At 31.1% G+C, this 21,170-nt stretch overlaps 1 protein-coding gene across 2 annotated transcripts; it reads left to right on the top strand.

Moving 5' to 3' along the window:
• Nucleotides 1–829: 829 nt before the first annotated feature.
• On the top strand, nt 830–13,519 carry LOC101511976 (uncharacterized). Of its 2 annotated transcripts, XM_004497690.4 has the most exons (13): nt 830–1,204; nt 1,324–1,473; nt 1,710–1,880; nt 3,193–3,336; nt 3,830–3,935; nt 4,054–4,202; nt 4,360–4,485; nt 5,283–5,426; nt 5,868–5,955; nt 7,057–7,430; nt 11,487–11,810; nt 12,811–13,041; nt 13,187–13,519. In XM_004497690.4, the coding sequence occupies exons 1-13, from the start codon at nt 998–1,000 to the stop codon at nt 13,319–13,321; spliced, it is 2,349 nt and encodes a 782-aa protein (XP_004497747.1). In that variant the 5' UTR covers nt 830–997; the 3' UTR covers nt 13,322–13,519. The 2 variants fall into 2 exon arrangements, with proteins under 2 accessions (XP_004497747.1, XP_073223656.1); XM_073367555.1 differs by lacking the exon at nt 4,360–4,485.
• Nucleotides 13,520–21,170: the final 7,651 nt, after the last annotated feature.

Genomic DNA, 21,170 nt, shown 5'->3' with positions numbered 1-21,170 from the left:
TATATATATATATATATATATATATAAACAAAAATTAAAATATATTTGACTTAAAACTTGGACAAACACATTTTAACTTTTGTTTATATTTGTGATTAGAGAGAACATTTATTTAAAAAAACATTTATAACTTGCGTGACTATTTATTTATTTAAATAAGTTTTTAGTTTTTAATAAATTTTAATGTTTTATTTTTAGTCCCTATTAAAGAGTTTTTCAACTTTTAATCCTTAAATTTTTTTCTCTCACTTTTACGTCAATTAATATAAATTTTAGATTTTTGTAGTTATATTTAGCACATTATAAATATTTTTTTTATAAAAATTTAAATTTTTTAAATATCAGATGAGTTATATGAGTTTTAATTTTTGAAGTTTAAAATTTCATATTAATTCATATATGGCTAAAAAAATTAGAGGTATATTGTTATAACGTTACACTTGCCTATGGAACATTATTAAAATAATTCAAATGATTATGCATGATTTAATTCAAACATAAGTACAACAAATGAAGATGAAATTTTTTTAAGAACTATACGTTGAATTGTTTTTTAATAGAATTTCCGTCCAAAAGACTAAAATATCTGCATGATTTAAAGAGTTTTTTTACACTTTTTTTTTCTTCTTATTTTTTCCCTCAATCTGTGTTAGATTTATGTCCTTCAATTTATGTTTTGTTTTTAATAAATATTTAACTAAAATAACAAATTTCCAGAGACCATTTTATGAATGCAAGTGGTGCGACTCATATATAAACAAATAAAATTTAAAAATATTATTGAGGTTGGAGCTTCTGGCTCAAACTGAAGCACCGCACACACTTTCACTACTTCACCTTGTCACAGTTCGGACCACACAAACAACAACTTCCACTCTTCCTTACAACTACCACTCCCTCCAAACTCTCTATCTCTCTCTCTCTAGAACAGAGCATAAAGTATCTCTCACTCTAGAAGAAGAAGAAGAGAACAGGGAAAAGGAGAGAGTGTCTCGCCATGGACGCAGCATCGCAGCTTGTCTACCGTGGAATCGATCCCTTACTTTGTTCCTCTTATTCCAACCGCAACAACAACCTCCCTCTCCGTCGCCGTTCAAACCGTGTTTTCGCTGTAGCAACCGATCCCAAACCTGCTCCAGTGACAACCGTCAACGGTTCGTCGTCGAGGTCTCCGCCTATCAAACCTGCCAACGGTGTCTCCCAGGTAACTAACTCTTCTGCTCCTGATTTTGCTGAATTCGATCAATTTTCAATGGAATTCGATTGTTCTTGTTTAATAGATGGAAGTGAAGTGTAATATCGCGTGTTTTTTATTTTCTTCAGAGAATTGGTGATGTTTCGAAGGAAATTAAAAGAGTGAGGGCGCAAATGGAAGAAGACGAACAATTAGCAACTCTCATGAGAGGACTTCGAGGTCAGAATTTGAAGGATTCGCTCTTTGCTGAGGATGATGTTCAGCTACGTCTTGTTGAGGTATTCAATCGAAACTTCCCTCAATAAATATTACAATTTTGTGAGTATCGTATGATAATATCTATTTTTTCTATTTAATATTTATGGTGTATGGATAATATTCATTAGCATTGAGCTAGTGAGTTTTTTTTTTTTTTTTTTTGATTTTATGTCATTTGATGTGGTTGTTAATTTTAAATAGCAAAATAACAAGATAAAGAATGTAATCGAGTTTGGTATTTTTTTCACTTGTGCAGGTAAAAGAAAGTAGTGAGTTTTTACCATTGGTATATGAACCAGCTAGCATTACTGCATATTGGGGAAAACGTCCTCGTGCAGTTGCAACTCGCATTGTGCAGTTATTATCTGTTGCTGGAGGTTTTCTTTCACGTGTTGCCTGGGATGTGGTCAACAACAAAGTTAAGGAGGTAATAAGTGGCTTGCCTGCATATTCTTTTTTCTTGTTTTAGAAATCACCCTTATAAAAGACTAACTGGCAGTAAAACTAATAGTTGTTGTCTTCTTTTTACTTAGTCTGCTTTTGAGGATTTAAATTAGTACGCATGTTTTTTTAAGCTTAAAAAATTTATTCAAGGGTTTTTGTTTTTTTTTTTCAAATAAATTACGTAATTATTATAATTTTTTATATTTATTTATTTAAATTTACAAAGTTTTGGGAACGTATAATAGTTCGTAAATTAGTTTTATCTATTTTTTTAAGAAACGGAATTTTTATTATAAGAAATCATCCCAATTAGAGGATCTTAAAACAAGAAACAGAAAAAAGAAAAAATAGGCGTCAATATATATGTAAGAAGTTTTCTGGTTTTTAAATAGGGATGGTCTCTAGTAAAAGCATTATATTTGTATTGGATAAATTTATTATATTAAAATGTTATTAAACTAATTATGTACTATCGTATACTTTTAATTATTGTTGAGTTTATAGCTGTTCAAAAGCACAAGTTACTGTTGAGTTTATAGTGCTTAGTGGTTAAGGCATAGATAGAGGAAAAGAAGTTCTTAGAATGAGAAATTGTACAGAAGTTTTGAAATTTTGAATAGAAGACCTAAAAAAACTATAAGAGTAACTATTAGGAAAGACATAGAGATTAATGAACTGGAACGAGATATGCTATATGATAGAACGCCATCCATTTAGCTGACCCAACTTAGTGGGATAATGCTTGATTGTTGTTGTTTCCTGTTCTATACGTGTATTGAAGAATTTATGGCTTGAGCTTCTGTTATGCTATTATATAAGTATATAAGTTTCTATTGGGAAAAATCCAAATCCCACATAGAAAAGAGATAAGGTCTGACAAAAGTTTATAATGAGAGGCACTCCTCATCTTATAAGCCACTTTTGTGGACAAGTTAGGCCCAATATAAAAAACTAATAGCTTCTTATGGAATTAGCACCTGTTCCTTATATTTCAAAGTCTTTTTTTGAAATGTTTTGATATTGTGTTGGAATTTCCATCTTAATTGTGGTCTGCCCCTAGCTCCCTTAATTGCGGCATGGTGTGAGGAGTAGGTTTTATCTTACATCTCCTAGAGATATGGCCTAAGTTGTGCTTACAAAGCTTGGACAATTCTCTCCTTACAAGCTAGTTTTGTAAACACAATTTTATAAGTTTGAAGACCTTGGATTGATCCCTTTAAACAATTGAAATAATATTCAGAATTATTTTTCTACACATATCACTGGTTATTCATTTGTGCTCTTTCCATGACCAGAATGAAGTTGCAAGGGCTATTGAAATACGTGAAATTGTGACATCTCTTGGTCCAGCGTACATAAAACTTGGGCAAGCATTGAGCATCCGACCTGATATACTGTCACCTGCAGCAATGACAGAGCTGCAAAAGCTCTGTGATAAAGTAAGCTTGCGGCTCCTTTACCCATTTATTGCGTGCTCTCTTCTTTCCATTGTTTCCTTTTTAAATGAATCTAAATTGTCATACATAAGGAGAATAGTGAGGCAGAGGGAAAAAATTAAAAACTTGATTGGTTGGACAAGTGTGATTTATTTTTGTAGCCAATTCGAGCAGCATAGGAGCAAAATATTTTTCCTTCATTTCAGAAAGATGAAACATAATTGAACTGGGTGCATATTTAATGTTTATGTTCTAATTTCTGAAACAATTTTCTGCAATGACTTTCTTTCATAGGCTTTTTTAGCTATAAGATAGATCATAGAAGTATAGAACCATTGGTCTACATACAAGAATTGTAGTATGATGTTTTGGTAGACACAGAAAATTATTAGCAGTTGCACAATTGCATTTTCATTTCTTATATTGTTAGCTCATTCTTTTGCTGAGATTTCTTTGTTCTTGTTGGGGGTGTGGGGGGATTCCATAAAATGTGAAGGTTCCTTCATATGCAGATGATGTCGCTATGGCTCTAATTGAAGAGGAGCTTGGTCAGCCATGGCAAAATGTCTATTCTGAATTGTCACCCTCTCCCATTGCTGCTGGTAGCTCTCCAGACCAGTTAAATATGTTACTTTCTTACTAGAAAAGTAAAGTCTCTCATTGCTGGTTTTCTGAGTTGATTAATCAACAAATATTTATTTTTGGGTGAAACCTATGCAGCATCTCTTGGACAGGTATATAAGGGCCGGCTCAAGGAAAATGGAGATTTGGTTGCTGTTAAAGTGCAAAGACCTTTTGTTCTCGAGACAGTTACCATTGATTTATTCATTATCAGGAACCTGGGTTTGGCTCTTCGAAAGTTTCCGCAGGCAAGTTAAATTCTTGTGAACATAGACTTAAAGTCATATATGTTTATTTAATTAATATGGCTCTGTAGTAGTAACATTAGTGATTTAGCGAAGCTAAAGCAATTGCTCAGTATAATTTTTCTCTTCTCAACCCAACTGTATTTTACCTAATTTTCAGATCTCCATCGATGTGGTTGGGTTGGTTGATGAGTGGGCTGCTAGATTTTTTGAGGAGTTAGACTATGTGAATGAAGGTGAAAATGGAAACCGTTTTGCTGAAATGATGAGGAAAGACTTGCCACAAGTGAGTCCAATCATTTTTTATTACCTAGGAATGGCAAAAACGAATCCACTGTCTGTTTTACATCAGTATTTACATCAAGCAGAAATTATTGACAGAATCAAGCTGGAACAATATGTTCCTCCTATAGTTATTTAGGATAAGAAAGAATGATAACAGACTCTATCGAGTATTCAAGAGCTTGGTCCGTTCCCACAAAACATTAATCTCTCTCCCTCTATATTTATTTAGAAAATATAACATACTAACCAATTAACTACTCTAACAGCTTTCATGGCCTACTCTCAACTGACAAGGCCTGACTAACAGGTGATGATTCACTTGATTTCTTGGACCCATGTTTTAAACCTTCCAAAATGGGGGTTGGGTGTTAACAAAAACCCACTGATATTAGTTTCTTTCCTCTGATAGTGTGGCGCATACTCTAAATGACATGTTTTTATTTTGTAAGAATAATGAAAAGCAAAATTGACAAGGTTAAGTTTTTCCATAATGATATTATATGCCTAATGATGATATGATGAGACTGAGAACATTTGGCTAGATTTTCTTTCCATGTAGTTATAAATTTGTTGCAACTAATTGTTTAGCTAATAAATGATATATATTTGTTACATTTTTTCATTAGTATATGCAAATTGCATCTAATTGAAGAAAAAAAGTTAATTCAAAATCTTCCTGGAAACATGCTTGTCAAAATGTTGTTTAATGGGAATTATCTCAGAGATTTTACCATTATAATATTTACAAAAATGGTCATGGGAGGAATTTGCTTGCATCTTATCACAGTTCGATTTCAGGTTGTCATACCAAGGACTTACACTAAGTATACATCAAGGAGGGTTCTTACAACAGAATGGATTGATGGAGAAAAGTTGTCACAGAGCAAAGAAAGTAATGTTGGAGAACTGGTTAATGTTGGAGTCATCTGCTACCTAAAACAGGTGATTTTTTGTTTTAATGCTTTCAGCTGGTATTTTACTGCATTACAATCAGTGAGCCTTCAGCTACATCTTTTTCTAATGTCATCATTTCATTTCATTTTATACATCTTTGTGCTTTTTTCTATTTTCTTTTCACGCTTTCATTGATAATTACAAAAATGACACTTTATTTTGACTTTGTTTCCTGTTCCGTAATTATTCGAATAAACAAGATATGAAAACAGAAAGTGTTTTATAGAGTCAAACAATCCCATATATATGTGGTTTTTTAATGAAATATGTGATGGTATGCCCAAGCTTTGGTCCACGTGTATATGGTATTGATCATGGTTGTTGCAAGTTTCCCACACACAGTTTTAGTATTTCAGGAAAATATTGATATAAATTAAGTGAATTCTGACTAAATTATACTTGCATTAATTTATTTTCATTTTATTTCAGCTGCTCGATACTGGGTTTTTTCATGCTGATCCACACCCGGGGAATATGATCCGCACTCCTGATGGAAAACTTGCAATTCTTGACTTTGGTAGGTAGTGAAACATTATATATTTGTAGATGAAATTTTCATTGTTTGCTTCGTAAATGATCGTGATGGACATAAATATTCTTTTAGAAGTATTTTTAGTTTTACTTTCCTCTATAAGACATTATGACATTGTTTGCTTTGAATAGTTGGCTCCACCAATTGAAAAAACTACTATTGTTTGTGTTTGGTTACTGTCCTGAATCTGATCATATTTGTTGACAAATGAACTATTTTAGAAAAAAAAATATGATTAGTTTCTTGATATATCAAAATACAATTACAGGAAAAAAAATTTCTATGCCACCATATGTCTTCAAGGTTTTCTTAATTTTTGTTTTTTAATTCGGAAATGAAATCAACATTATCCAATGGTTTCTTTCTAAAAAATTTAAAAAATATCAATTATAATTTATAAACCAGACCAGGTAACAAATGCAAAGAACGTTACATTTTGAACTGGTTAAACCAGTAATAAGAAAATATTTACATATTTATGAGGTGTAATCTTGAAAGATTTATATAATAAAGCGTAAGTTCTTATTTGTTGATAACATATATGTGACAGTGACATTATAGATTAATTATAATTCTTATAAACTAGAATGTAAATGTACATTTAAAGCTAGAAGCTTTTCGACGAAAAAAAGAAATTCTGAATGCTTTGCAAATTCAGTAAATTAATTTTAAATTTTCTATGTATTCTATGAATCATTTACAGTAAAATTTTCAAATATGCATGTAGTAAGAATTATAATTGGTTTTCTTATAAAATACACACTTCAAATATAAAACAAAATTGCTTTCATTAATTAATGGTAAAATTTAACCCAAGTTGTGGTTCACCTAAAACAAATTATTTTATGGGAAAATGAGTTTGCAGTTTTCTTTTAACTTTATTTTTTTCCTCCTAATATTATGAATATGACAGCTATAGCATTGTAGGAAGTTTTTCATAGCTTTCGCACAACAATTGTGGTCTATCTTTTAACACCAAGACAACTGTGCTTTGTTATTTGCCATTGTGGCTTGATATTGTTCTCCAGAATGCTCCTGTTGTTCTCCACTGTCCTATAAATGATGGAAATCTTTTGTTGCACTCAGGGCTTGTTACAAAATTGACTGATGATCAAAAGTATGGAATGATTGAAGCAATTTCTCATCTCATCCATCGGGATTATCCAGCCATAGTGAAAGACTTTGTGAAACTTGATTTCATTTCAGATGGAGTCAATTTAGAGCCTATCTTGCCAGTGCTTGCCAAGGTCTTTGACCAGGCTTTAGAAGGTGGAGGGGCAAAAAACATCAATTTTCAGGAGCTGGCATCAGATTTAGCTCAAATTACCTTTGATTATCCTTTTAAGATACCGCCATACTTTGCCCTTATAATTAGGGCTATTGGGGTTCTGGAAGGGATAGCTTTAGTAGGAAATCCAGATTTTGCTATTGTTGATGAAGCCTATCCATATATTGCACAGGTATAATGGTCTCTGGCATTATTTATTTTTCCCTCTGTCATTGTCAAGATACTAGCTTATATTTTTAACTCATGGACACACACCAGTGTTGATTTCTCTCTGAGTTTTACTTGAAGAAGATGCTATTGGTTTTGAATTTGATGAACATGAACTAGAATTACATGAAATGCATAAGCTACAAGATTTTGTCAGGCTGTCATGTAACCATGAGTTATGGTTAGTCTATCATGTAGTACAGAAAAATGAAGCCAATGGCATTTGGATTGTGTCAAGAATTAGAATAAAATTATATTTATTGAAACTTGAAATATATTGGTAATACATCAGATATATTTATACTAGATTACTAAACAACCAAATCCTATAATTACTCATATATAACTAAATCCCTACTAATACTCCTATATAACTGAATCCCTATTAGTACTCCTATATAACTGAATCCCTACTATTACTCCTATTCAACTAAATCCCTACTATTACTCCTATTCAACTAAATCCCTACTATTACTCATATTCAACTAAATCCCTATACTTGATGGATATTAAATAGAAACATATTTTGACATTCCCCCTCAAGCTGGTGAATAGGTGTTCTCTGTTCCCAGCTTGAATACAATTCTTTCTAAGTTGCTACTGTTCAGCCCTTTAGTTAGAAGATCTGTAAGGTTGTCATGGGAGGAGTTATATGGAGTGCAAATTAGGCCAAAAAGAAATCTCAAGTTGCTGCAATGAAGGTAGCAAAAAGGGCCACAATGAAGGTGGCTAAGAAATAGAAACCGTAATGAAGACGGAACCGCAATGAATGCGGCAAAAAGAGCCACAATGAAGGTGGCTAAGAAATAGAAACCGCAATGAAGGCGGCAAAAGGACCACAATGAAGGTGGCTAAGATTTCAGGAAAATAGAAACCACAATTAAGGCGGTAGTTTTATGCGGAAGCAAGGGCCACAATGAAAGTGCCATTTGAAAACTCAATGGATCATAGTTTGAGACTCGTCTCATAGCTGTTGACTGGGTACTGAGGATGATGTCAAGCATGTTGACAAACAATCTGATCATGGAGATGATAGTGATACCGATGGTGTCGTAGTGGAAGATGTTCCTTCTGAAGATGATTTTTGACAAGGAAACAGATATTGCAAGAAAGGTTCAGGATGCAAATAGTAAAGCATCTAAAGAGTCTGACAAGGTTTCAGGTGTTTCTAAGCCTGAAACTTTTGGTCTTGAACATCAGTCGATAGTGGAGTTTGCTCTTGATAATGTTCAAGCATTGAAACTTCGGAACGCAAGGCTACAATCTCAGCAGCAGACTCCTTATGATGACAACAAAGAACATGACAAACTGGCAAAGGATTTGATGCTGAATTCTTATAGTGCTCAAGGTGAAAGTAGTAATAGTCAGTCTTCACAATCTGAAGACGATAACCAAGCTGAATCTGAAATGGCGAATGAACAAGGTACTAGCAATTCTGGCCCATCTGTTCCCCCACCTAATGACCCGATGATTCTACTCCTGTCACTCAAACACTCCCTCCTCCTATTGACAAAACCTCTAGGCGACAATGGTACAACACTCCCCCTCAAGCTAAAGCTTAACTTTAGCTTGCTACAAGAAAACAATGTTTTGCTCCACAAAATAATAAAAAAGATGGAAAGGCAACTCAGGGATGCATTTAAAGTCGGAGAAAATTGCTATAAATATAGCCTAACCTGATTGATCATCAGTCTGAGAGAAATTCATGGCAAGCAATTGAACAAAGCAAGCTCCGTTCTTCTAAAAAACTGCATTTGGAAGCTTCAAAACCATAATATTGGAGACTCAAAATATTTAAACTTGAATATGTTTCAAGGAGAGAGTGGCATGCTTCGGGGAGATAAAGGCACGACTAGTACATCACATCATGTAAAGACTTGCAGAGGGGGACCGGAGACAGGTGTATGCATTCTCACGCAATAATGTAAGAACAAAAAAAAATAGGAATAGCAGGTGAAGCTCCAACACCACAACTGCTTAATCTCCTTTTGCTGACTGTATCGTAGGTCACTTTGTGGAATCAAAATGTGACCCATAGACAACATTCCAATCCCTCCAATTTCCTTGGGGGTGTAGAAAATAACAGGTGGAAACCTGCTAGGCATCTTTGAGTTGAGTCCAATCTTGATACGAGTTTGAATTTTATTTTCACATTTGACAAGCAAATCCAACAGCTCTTGAGTATGTACAGTTGCCTCTCGGAAATAAGTCACGAGTCCTATTAAAGCCTGGAATAGATATCAATGGCACCAAAAGCTTATCTTCGTTGGGTAAGAGGTCAAGTTCTTCTTCTTTGTCAGAAACATCATCAGATGATTTCTTTCGAATAGATGCGTTGAAATTCACCGCATCTGATGCATCTGCAATTTTATCAAAATCTGGGAAAAATTATGTTCCTAGCAGTGCTAGCTCTCCTAAATCTGAGGTTGACATCAGTCCTCCAGTTCCAACATCAATATATCAAGTTTACAATTTGGCCTACAGCCAAAAGGGTATGCCACCAACTACAAGCCCTCCTATCCAAATGATGGATCGATCGGGAACATATGAATCTTCCAGGATTCCATCTTCGATCTTCGAAAGAAATAATAATCCATTGGAATGGAGTATTGCTTCTAATGACTCATTATTTAGCATTCATATAGGTCACCATAGTTTTTCCAGAGAACATACCTTTAAGTTTGGTGAATTATGCATGTTGGAAGAATTGATCAAACCTGAAGAACTAAGTATGTTTAATCGAACCCCATCAATTGCAATTGAAGAGATAGAAACTGCCAGAAAAAGTGCTGACATAAAGAATTTGAAAACAATAGAAACATCAGAAGAATCTATCAGAAGAATCTTTCAAATTTGACCAAAAGCTCAGTGAAAACCACAACGACATTCGGCCAGCTGTTTGTTCTGTTGCAAGATCTTTACCAGCACATAAAACCTCAGCAAACACCGAGACAATTGTATGAAGCCAAAAAATTGAAACGCTGAAAAAAGTGGTGCTGCCGGCGGCATTTGCCGCCGCCGGCAGTGGTAGTGAAGCACAGAGACAAATCACAAAATCAGAACCTGCTCTAATACCATGTCAAGAATTAGAATAAAATTATATTTATTGAAACTTGAAATATATTGGTAATACATCAGATATATTTATACTAGATTACTTAACAACTAAATCCTATAATTACTCATATATAACTAAACCCCTACTAATACTCCTATATAATTGAATCCCTACTATTACTTCTATTCAACTAAATCCCTACTATTACTCCTTTTCAACTAAATCCCTATACTTGAGGGATATTAAATAGAAACATATTTTGACAGATTGGAATGAAAATTTTCTGTAGTGTCTGGAAATAAAAGAGGGACTGATAGGACACTAAATATTTGGCCGTAGTCCAATAGACAGGTTGACTAGAGAATAAGAGTTAGTATAATGCTTGATTTTATGGGATTCTGTAACAGATTTCTGTTATAAAAGTTACAGATTTCTGTTATAAAAGAGAGGGAAGGGTAGTTAGAAAATCATTCAGAGATATTGTTAGAAACAGTTAGGAGAAAAATTTCTCTGGTTTAGGAGAAGTTATGCTCTGGTAGGAGTTCTTGGAACTCTGGTTTCTTTCTTTTTTTTGCTGATTTCACCATTGTAGAGCTTGATGCTCATCACTTTAAGTAAATAAAATTGGAAGCCTTTGAGGTTTAGATGAGGAATATGAGGTAGAAATCACACGTTTGGACAGGAGAAATTATAACTTTTGAATTATGGATACAATTAGTCTTAGACTTTCAGTTTTATGGAATACACCAAATTATTCATCAGAAAATTTTCACAATATTACTTGTGACAAGTTGAAAATTATTTTCACTGTCACAAGATGATGGATTTTGATGGTCTGATTAATAGCTTTGAACAGTCAACTGCTATGATTTTGCATTACCACCCTAGTAATTGGCTTGTGCTGTTACTCTATTTATATTCTTCTAAGTAAACTAAATTATGTTAATCGCATTCACTGATAGAGGCTCCTGACGGATGAATCCCCTCGGCTAAGGAGTGCTCTACGTTATACCATATATGGGAAATCTGGAGTTTTTGATGCTGAAAGATTTATTGATGTCATGCAAGCCTTCGAGAGTTTTATTACAGCTGCCAAAAGTGGTGGTGGAGAGGATCTGAAAGGGAATATGGCTGAGCTTGGGATTATTACTAATCGGTCAGAATATCTCTTGCCGGGATTCCAGTCAGTGATACCTCAACAACAGCAACAAGTGCAAACAAGGGCAGCCCTAGCATTTTTGCTGTCTGAGAAGGGGAGTTTTTTCCGAGAATTTCTTTTGGATGAGGTACTTTCTAGAAGCACTGAATATTTTATATTAATTGTCTTTATTGCTAGACATAACTTCTTATCTTTTACTTATTCTGATTGTCTTTCTTGATGCTAAAGAATTTAGTAATTATACTCTTTTTCAGATGAAAGTACAAAATTTCGCCCCCTCCTTGACTTATTTTCATTATATTGTTTGTTTAACTGATCTGTGAGCTGATATATTATGAATCTGTCGAAGCATTTAATTTGGCCTATGAACATGTTTATCTACTAATTACTACAGATAAATGGACGCATAAATTGATTATGCAAATGCATTGCATGTGTAAATATTTTTAAAATATTTGTGCAAATTTTATGCTAGCATAGTTAAATCAGATAAAGAATGGGCATGTAATTATACACAAATGTGATTCAAGGAAATTTGCTAAGGCACCCTCTTAATTCTGCATTACTTATATTGTTGTATGTAATTTTTTTGGTAAAATTCCACATGCTGGTATTACTTTTGCTAAAACAGAACAAATCTGTTGGTAAATGTTCACCTGAACTCAGACAGTAGTCACTGAACTAGAAAAAATAGAAATGATTGATTATGACTTCATTTGTTGTTACAACCTTAAAATATTGTTTTTTATAATTATCTTCCGATTAGGTTTTTATGATGTGTGTTTTTATACATTTTCCATTTTGTTTTAATGGTGAAATTGAATGAAAAGGCTTCTGTACGGCTGCTGCCATGCCACCCGTGGTGCCAAAGTTGTTCTTTGGGCGTGAGGCAGTGGCTGCCATACAATGTTGATAGCACTAATATACATAATTACATATATAGTCTGTTAGAGTCATCTTGGATTGTCAGTGCGCCTTACCTCCTGTTGTAATGAACTAGCACTGTGTTGCAAGAGATTTGTCGTGTTGAAATTTACTATGAATGAATGCTATTTCCTCACTTCAATGCATTTGTTGATGTATGGAGAGATCTAAATATTTGACTCATTATTGCTGGTGGAAAGCAGATTGTTAAGGGCATTGATGCAGTAACAAGGGAACAACTGGTAAGAGTAATGTCCTTACTTGGAGTTCAGAATGCAAGCCCTATTTTCAGTATGGTGCCTACTATTGGACCCTTTAAGCCCGCCGCTCTCATTCCCACCATAACTGAAGAAGATAAAGTCATACTGAACAATGTCCAGAAAGTGCTGGAATTCTTGACTGCAGGAAGTTCTCTGTCAAGCACATCTAGTCAGGTAATAAAGAATTTGCTGTCTGTGTATACATTTGGTTTGGGGAAGTACTTTTCGCAACAATTAAGTGCACGATTATTTATTGATTTTATTTTAGCTTAATAAGGTTCAACACACTTATTATCTATTTGTTTGTGGATGGCCTTAGGCACTCAATGTTCCTCAGATTATCCAAGAACTTCTCCCAGTGTTGCCGGGCATCTCTGCTAAAGTGCTTCCTGATATTTTTAGCAGATTATCTTCTCGGGTATTCGCACGATTAATACGGGATGCATTTTTGTGAAACAAACCTATCTACCATACTGCTTAATCCACCCACAATTGTGTATACTTGACAGAATGAACAAAACCACAATACCAGTATATAATTATATATATATATATATAGCCAATTTACCCATCTTCATTGTTGAAAATAATCTTAACCATGTATTTTGTAAGACACTTATTTTACAAGCCAAGTAAATTATTATAGCTTTTATTTCCCGATTATAATAATAATTTTTTAAGTGTAACAATATAAAGGAAGGTAAAGGCATCCAACATGGATGCTACTCATTCATTGATCTTGTGTAAGAGTTGTCTTATGTTAGTGAATCACGTGGTAGCACTATTTTCATTCTTGGTACTAGTTTTTGCATATGCAAGAACATGTCAACAGAAATGTATACCAGGGTAGAAAAGACTCAAACACAGCTAGCATCTCAAATTGAATTATTTTTCCCAAAGAACTAGAAAAATGTTCGTTTCAGCTCCAAGTTGCAATGATGTCTACTATAAATTGTTATTTATCTCTTTTTTCCCTTTAAATTATCATGCAATTGCAAAAGCATGAGCATAATTTATGATGTTAAGAAAGAAACAAAAATTTCCTAAAAAAACCAAGAAAAATCAATGGACTTGGTAGTTAGTTAATCTATTACTATAAACAGTTGCAAGTTTAACAAAAAGCCTCATAATAAATGCACCAAATTATTAAGGATCAGTCTAGGTTCACCTTCTCTACATGGCACACTCTCAATGTTTTGTAACAGCGATATGTTTTGTTATATAAAAAATAACCGTATTACTTTTTAAACTTTAAATATAATCCATATTTTTTTTCATATTAAAAATAGTAATAGTGCATAATTTAAACTAATATATCATATGATATTTTTGGTCTGTAATAATATATCATATATTATTTTTAATAAACTTTAAATAATTTAATCGCCTACTATTATTTTCGCTACTACGCATTTAATTGACTGTAAGAGCATCTCCAACGGTGAACTCAATATGAGTTCATTAAGTGGGGTCCACTGTGCCACATCATCTTGAAATAACTCATTCATTTTTTACTCCAGTGAACTCACATGTTCCTTCGTGAGAGATGATGACAGCTTGACACATCTCCAACAGTGAACTCATCAAAAACTGAAGATTATTTAATTACATCTGGCGGACGAACTCATTTTGGCAACCGTCGGAGATGCTCTAAGTTTTTCCATTACTATGTAATTAAAATAAAGAATATTCAGAAATGTATTGTTTAGATGATTTTTCATTACACTAATAAATAATAGAATAAAAATTGGAATATTTTTGAAATTCCCCGTTAAAAAAACCAAGCAAATTGAAATCTTACGTTTTCTTTTTAACCTTTATTTTTTTACAGATAAAATGTATGGTTAGCGTTTATTTTTTGATTTATTGTTCAGTGACAAAAAAAATTAAATAATTTCAAATTGAAAAAATATATGATATATCTATTAAATTAAAAAATCAATTGTATTGAACCCGTTTTTATGAAGGTATAAATTATTTGGTTCAAGCTTCAATTTGCATTTGTAAATTACATAAGATTGTTATGTAGTGTTTCACTTCTAGCTCTCTGGTGTAGAGTTTCTTTCTTTTTACTTTTTAATATTTTTTTTAATCTTCTGTTTACTATGTGATCTATTTTTCTATGTTTGTAGCAATTTGAATCTATTTTTTCTATTTCTTTCATGCACAAAATATATTTAGACAACATTCAAAGAACTTCTCAATATCATAAGGGTCCATAAACATAATTTTGAGAGTTAGATATATTTTTTAAAGAAATCAACTTTATGAACAAAATTGGTAGATAACACACAAGTAATTTTACTCAACATAATATATTCTTTGAATCTCATGTGTGATATGTAGTTATTTTATTCTTAGAATCTCATGTGTGATATGTAGTTATTTTGATACTTCAAATTTATAATTTCATATTTTTACAACATTACAATATATATAAAATACATATGTTAGAAACCCACTTTTTTTATCATTGTATTTGGAGTTGTTTTATTATTGCACTTAAAAATAAAATAAAAAACAAGTTATTACATTAGAATATATAACATAGAAATTATAGAATATAGATATGATACGCAAGAGCAACATCTACGCTCTACAAGTTATTTATAATCTTTTTTTACTCAACAGTTTATCTACAATCTAAACAAATGAAAACAAAAATACTTCAATAATAATTCCAATAAAAAGTACATATTAGACTATTATAGTTCTCATTTTATTAGTACTGTTCAAGTAATGACACGTTAATTACATATTAAAACAAATTCAAATCATATACTAATGAACAATAAAATTATCAAAATTCAAAGTAATTATCTTTATTGACTCCCTAAAAAATGAAATAATTTAAGAGGATTTATTGATCATAAATGGCATTGACAAAAAAATAGACAATACTAATTTAATTTGAATTTCTAATATTTAACAATTTAATATTTTTTCTTTAAAAAATAATTAACTATTAAATATTGGTAAAAACTCCAAACTATTTTTTTTTTAATATTTAGAAAACGAAATTGAGATATAGAAATTGCACCTGCAAAAAAACTAATACGTACATGACTAGATAACCTACTTTCAATTTCATAAAAAAAAATTAAATAAGTTTTTAGTCTTTATAAAAAATTTAAAAAAATATTACATTCACATTTTATAGGTCTTATTTTATGTTTGAACCCGAGACTTCACAGTTGTTGAGTTAACTATGATGAAATTTATAATCTTTTTTACAATTAAAAAAATACTAACAAAACATGTTAAATTATCCTTAAATTTTAAAAAAATTTGAATTAATTTTTGCAATAATGTTTAGCATATTATAAAAAGTTCTCCACAAAAAAATTAGAATTTTTTATTGATATGAATTAAATATAAATTTTTATATATTATAAATCCAAGAAAAAAATAACTAAAATATGAATTTAGAAATTGAATTTCAAAGATTTTTTTTTTAGAGAAACTTTTAATAAAGTTGTAAACATGCCTACAAAAAAGTTATTCAAAAATATATGTCGACATTTAAAAAGAGACTAAAATTATTTGCATATTAAATTGTGGAGAGACTGAAAAAATATTAATTATGTTTACAAAAACTAATAACGAAGAATTTAAAATTTTATAAGAATTAAAAACTCCTTTAACTCTAAAAAAAGTTATAATAGACATCAATAATCTACAACCTATCTACATATTTAAGAAAAAAGGAAAGTGTTTGGATAAAAGAGATACATAACACTATTATAATTCTCTTTTTTAATTATGCTTTTTCAAATGCCACGTTAATTATTATATTCAAGAGAAATAAAATAAATAAATATTGGAAATATAAATGTTAGTTTAGGCAAGAAATTGAAGTGTAAAAAATTATTTTTAAATTTAGTTGTAAATGTTATTAAAAGTCTCCCAAAAAATGAAATAAATTTTAATGAGAGAGTTTTAAAATATTTTTGAATTTGTCATGTAAACAGGAAATACATTAAAAGGATTTGTTGAACATAAATACATTTAAATTCTAAATATGCAATTAATCAATGGTTTTAACATTTTGGTAAAAAAATACAATTTAATATTTTTTGTATTTTGAAACTCAAGTTCACAAAGGGTATTGAAGTGTATTTTTGAAATTCATGCTCATTTTTTGTATTGTTTAACTACGCTGATAGTGTAAGTGTATATAAAATAAATTTATATCTTATTTATCTAATACAAATAATTATTGAAAATGTTCTAATATAAAATTTAAGGTTTTAATTTTTATATCAAAGAGTTATATATGTTAATATTGGACCACCATTAAATTTTTTAACACAACTCCCTAAAAACACAAGAAAACTAGTTTATATTAACCAACTCATATTTGGTAATTATTTGAGCTATAATTATTTTTCAGATGAGAATTCATTAATTCCATAAATAATTTTGTGATAAGTTATTTAATTTAATAATTCAATTTAAATTATAAATTTTACTAATGCAATTGTCAAATCAAAAGTTTGTATTGAGTAAATTATTTTATAATATTTTGAAACTATTTGATACTTCATTAAATAATTTCAATTGAATGTATAATAGACTTTAAAAAAAAATAAGTAAATTGATAACTATATAGCTGTGTATTTTGGATTTATATAAAATTTTGTGTACTTGATCACTAATATATTATGTATATTATGTCAATAATCAACGATTAAATTAGTACAAGTCATTATTTATATTGAATTATTAAACGGATTAAGTTATCACAAATATAAACATAGAGTTAACGAATTTCTATTTTTGTTTTTTACTAGTATAATACCCGTGCTATCGCACAGGTGGTGCGTTGTTTATACATTTTTATTTAATTAAGTATTTTTTATAATAAATAGAATAAAATAAACGAAGTTAATTACTTAGTCGATAATTACCAAACTAATATATTAGTCGTACAAGTTATTAACATGACAACAAAATAATTTATGATGTGGTTGTGGTTGTGAGAGTTAAAATTTCATGAAGATTTATTAGTGATAGTATTGTGATTGCTATAAAGTATGAAAGTTTGAGTTATTTTATAGCCTAATTGTGTAAAGATAGTAATCAATTTGCTCTTTAGTCATATATAATTTTTTAAATATAGAGATATTAGAATAATCATTGAGTTTATATTTTTTTCAATAGACAACATATCAATATTTTCCATATTAACATTCCTAAAGACATTAATCAATTAAACACCAATCCTATAATAATAACATTGAACCAAAAAGTTTGTTTCATGATAGAGGTAGTTATTGTTTCATGATGGAGGTTAATTTGTTTTCATGATAAATCTAAAATTTTATTTATATCATGATAAGCAATATTATATATTTTAATCTTACCAAAAATTACATTGACAATGCTAAACCAATTTAGGAACAATAAATATTTGATATTGTTTAACCAAAAACTTTATCAATATTTCACAAAACACATAATTGTCATTAAACCGTATATTTTCAAACCATATTGATTTTGGGAACCGTACTGTACTGAATCGTGATTATTGATTGATATTAATTGTTAAAAAAAATAAAATATGACTTATTTTCTATAAAATAAACGAACTGGTTTGGTTCATAAAATAAAATGTAATATATTATTTATAAAGTATGAAAGTTTGAGTTATTTTATAGCCTAATTGTGTAACTTATGTTGTATTATGCAACAAAAACAAAAACTAAAACACTATTATTTAAGATAGTAATCAATTTGCTCTTTAGTCATATATAATTTTTTAAATATAAAGATATAAGAATAATCACTGAGTTTATATTTTTACATATCAATATTTTCCATATTATTGTTCCTAAAGACATTAATCAATTAAACACCAATCATATAACAATAACATTGAACCAAAAAGTTTACTTGTGTTTACAACAATACATGATTTGATAATATATATCCCATGATTCAGATTTCATGACACCAAAATATAATTAGACCTTAGGATTGCAACATATAATAATAGATTTTAACATAATTGATGTCATCATCAACTATGTAGCATATAATTTCATTATAGTTCCTATTCACATTTGATTTTCTTGAGTGGTTTTGATGATGATAGTTGGGCACTTGAAATTGCATCATTACCCGCATTATCTTGTTGGTCATCAGTTGGAGGCCTTTTAGTCGGTGTAGCTGACTGAACATTTTCAATATCGTTTTCACCGGTCATTGATAATGATTGCTACATATTTCATAAAGTTTATAGGAATTAATTAGATAATTGTCATAAAGATTTGTGAAATCAGAATGTATTTATCAAAATGATGCACTTATAGAGAGTCATGTAGACATACTTACAGTGTCAAATAGTATTTCTTGACTAAGAAGTTCACGACTGAGTTCTTCTTTAGATGTGTTCTGAAAATGGACTTCTATCAATTTAAGTTGTGCAATTTTTAATATATATATATATATATATATATATATATATATATATATATATATATATATATAATTTATTAGAAATAGAATATAAATATAATTTATTAGAATTAGAATATACAATAAGGCAATATGTGGTTTGAATACCTCTTCAATTTGAAATTGTTCCTTAATTACAACAATAAGTGCAACATCACTCCATGACTTATTAACATAACACTGCTTTAAAGATGGTTGTAGTTTTACATGAAAAGCTAGAGTGGTCCCCATTATATCTTGAAGTTCTGATGGATATATCCTTATGTCAGTATTGTTAACAAAGAAAAGAGAAAGCGAGGAAGAAGAGAAACAACCACTCTAGGGTTTCATAACATAGAATGAACCTAAACCACAGTTAATAAGGTTACAATGAGTATATATATAAAAGAATAGAATTGTCTAGAATTGTCTAAAATACCCTTACTACTAATATATAATAATATTATATAACATCTCCCCTCAAACTCACGATGCATTAACATGGAGCATCGAGAGTTTGTCAACTAAAAAAAACGAAAACGTTTAATGGAATGCATCTTTGTGAACAAATCAGCAATCTGTAAAGAAGAAGAGACAAACGGTAGAGTAATGATTCTATGCTGAAGATGATGACGAGAGGGGTAACGAGGAGGATCAACAATCGCAGGAGGTGGTTGGACAGCCGGGGGGACAAGAGGGATGTCACCAAAGAAGAAGCAACAATCAAAGAGAAGAACCAAGCCAACAAAAAATCAAACCGAAAAAGGAGCGACCAAAAAAAGGAGCAACAACCATATCAAAATCAACAGATAGGAACAACCAAATAAGTAGCACCACGAAACCAAATCCAAACAAACCAAACCAAATAGAACCAAACAAAACTAAATCATATCAAACCAAACTACACCAAACCAAACTAAACAAGGAGAGAAGCAACCAAATAGATGAACCACATGAGAGAAGAGCAAACAAATAGAACAATCAGTATGGAGAGAAGCAACAAAGCAAATCACTAGAGAGATTAGCAATCAAACAGAAGAAGCAACAGACAGAGCGACAACACAGAAGATCAAATTTTCAGCCTCATCCAAGTATCCAACCCTTCCTAGAAGGTCAATCATACAACCATAATGCTCAATCTGAGGCACAATTCCAAATCTCTCCATTTCTTTGAAGCATCTTCTTCCTTCCTCTACCAAACCACAATGGTTGCAAGCAGATAACACACTAGTCATTGTTATCTCATTCGGTTCAAATCCTTCCCGTAACATTGCTGCGAATACTTCTAACGCTTCCTTCGCACAACCATTGACACCATAACCATTTATCAAAGCATTCCAACTAAGCACATTCTTGACAGGCATACAATCAAATATAAACCTACCCACCACAACATCATCATCCTCACAATAACCATGAACCATACTAGTCCAAGAAATAACATTCTTATCCTTCATCTTATCAAACAAATCCCTCGCCAAATCCATACACCCCATTTTCACATACCCATCAATCATAACATTAGAAGCAACAATATCTCTATCAGGCATAACATCAAAAAGCTTCCTGGCCTCACTCATATCCCCACACCTAGCAAACCCAACAATAACAGCAGTCCAAGAAACCAAACTTCTCACAAACATTTCAACCAAAGAAGTCCCAACATACAAATTAACACAAAACCCATTTTTCAAAACAACACAATGAACCTCCAAACCTTCTCTCAAAGCCATACAAATAATGAGACAAACACAATCACTGAGACAAAATAAATTAGGGATAACCTGGTGCTGTGCGAACACGATTTCTCCCCCTACAGACGTCGTTTTACCGATCCGACCGTTGAAGACGAAGACCTGAATGTT

Source organism: Cicer arietinum, chromosome 4 (assembly GCF_000331145.2).
Source record: "Cicer arietinum cultivar CDC Frontier isolate Library 1 chromosome 4, Cicar.CDCFrontier_v2.0, whole genome shotgun sequence".
Classification (NCBI taxonomy): domain Eukaryota; kingdom Viridiplantae; phylum Streptophyta; class Magnoliopsida; order Fabales; family Fabaceae; genus Cicer; species Cicer arietinum.
Note: the sequence above shows the minus strand (reverse complement) of the source record. Positions and strands in the feature narration are given on the sequence as shown.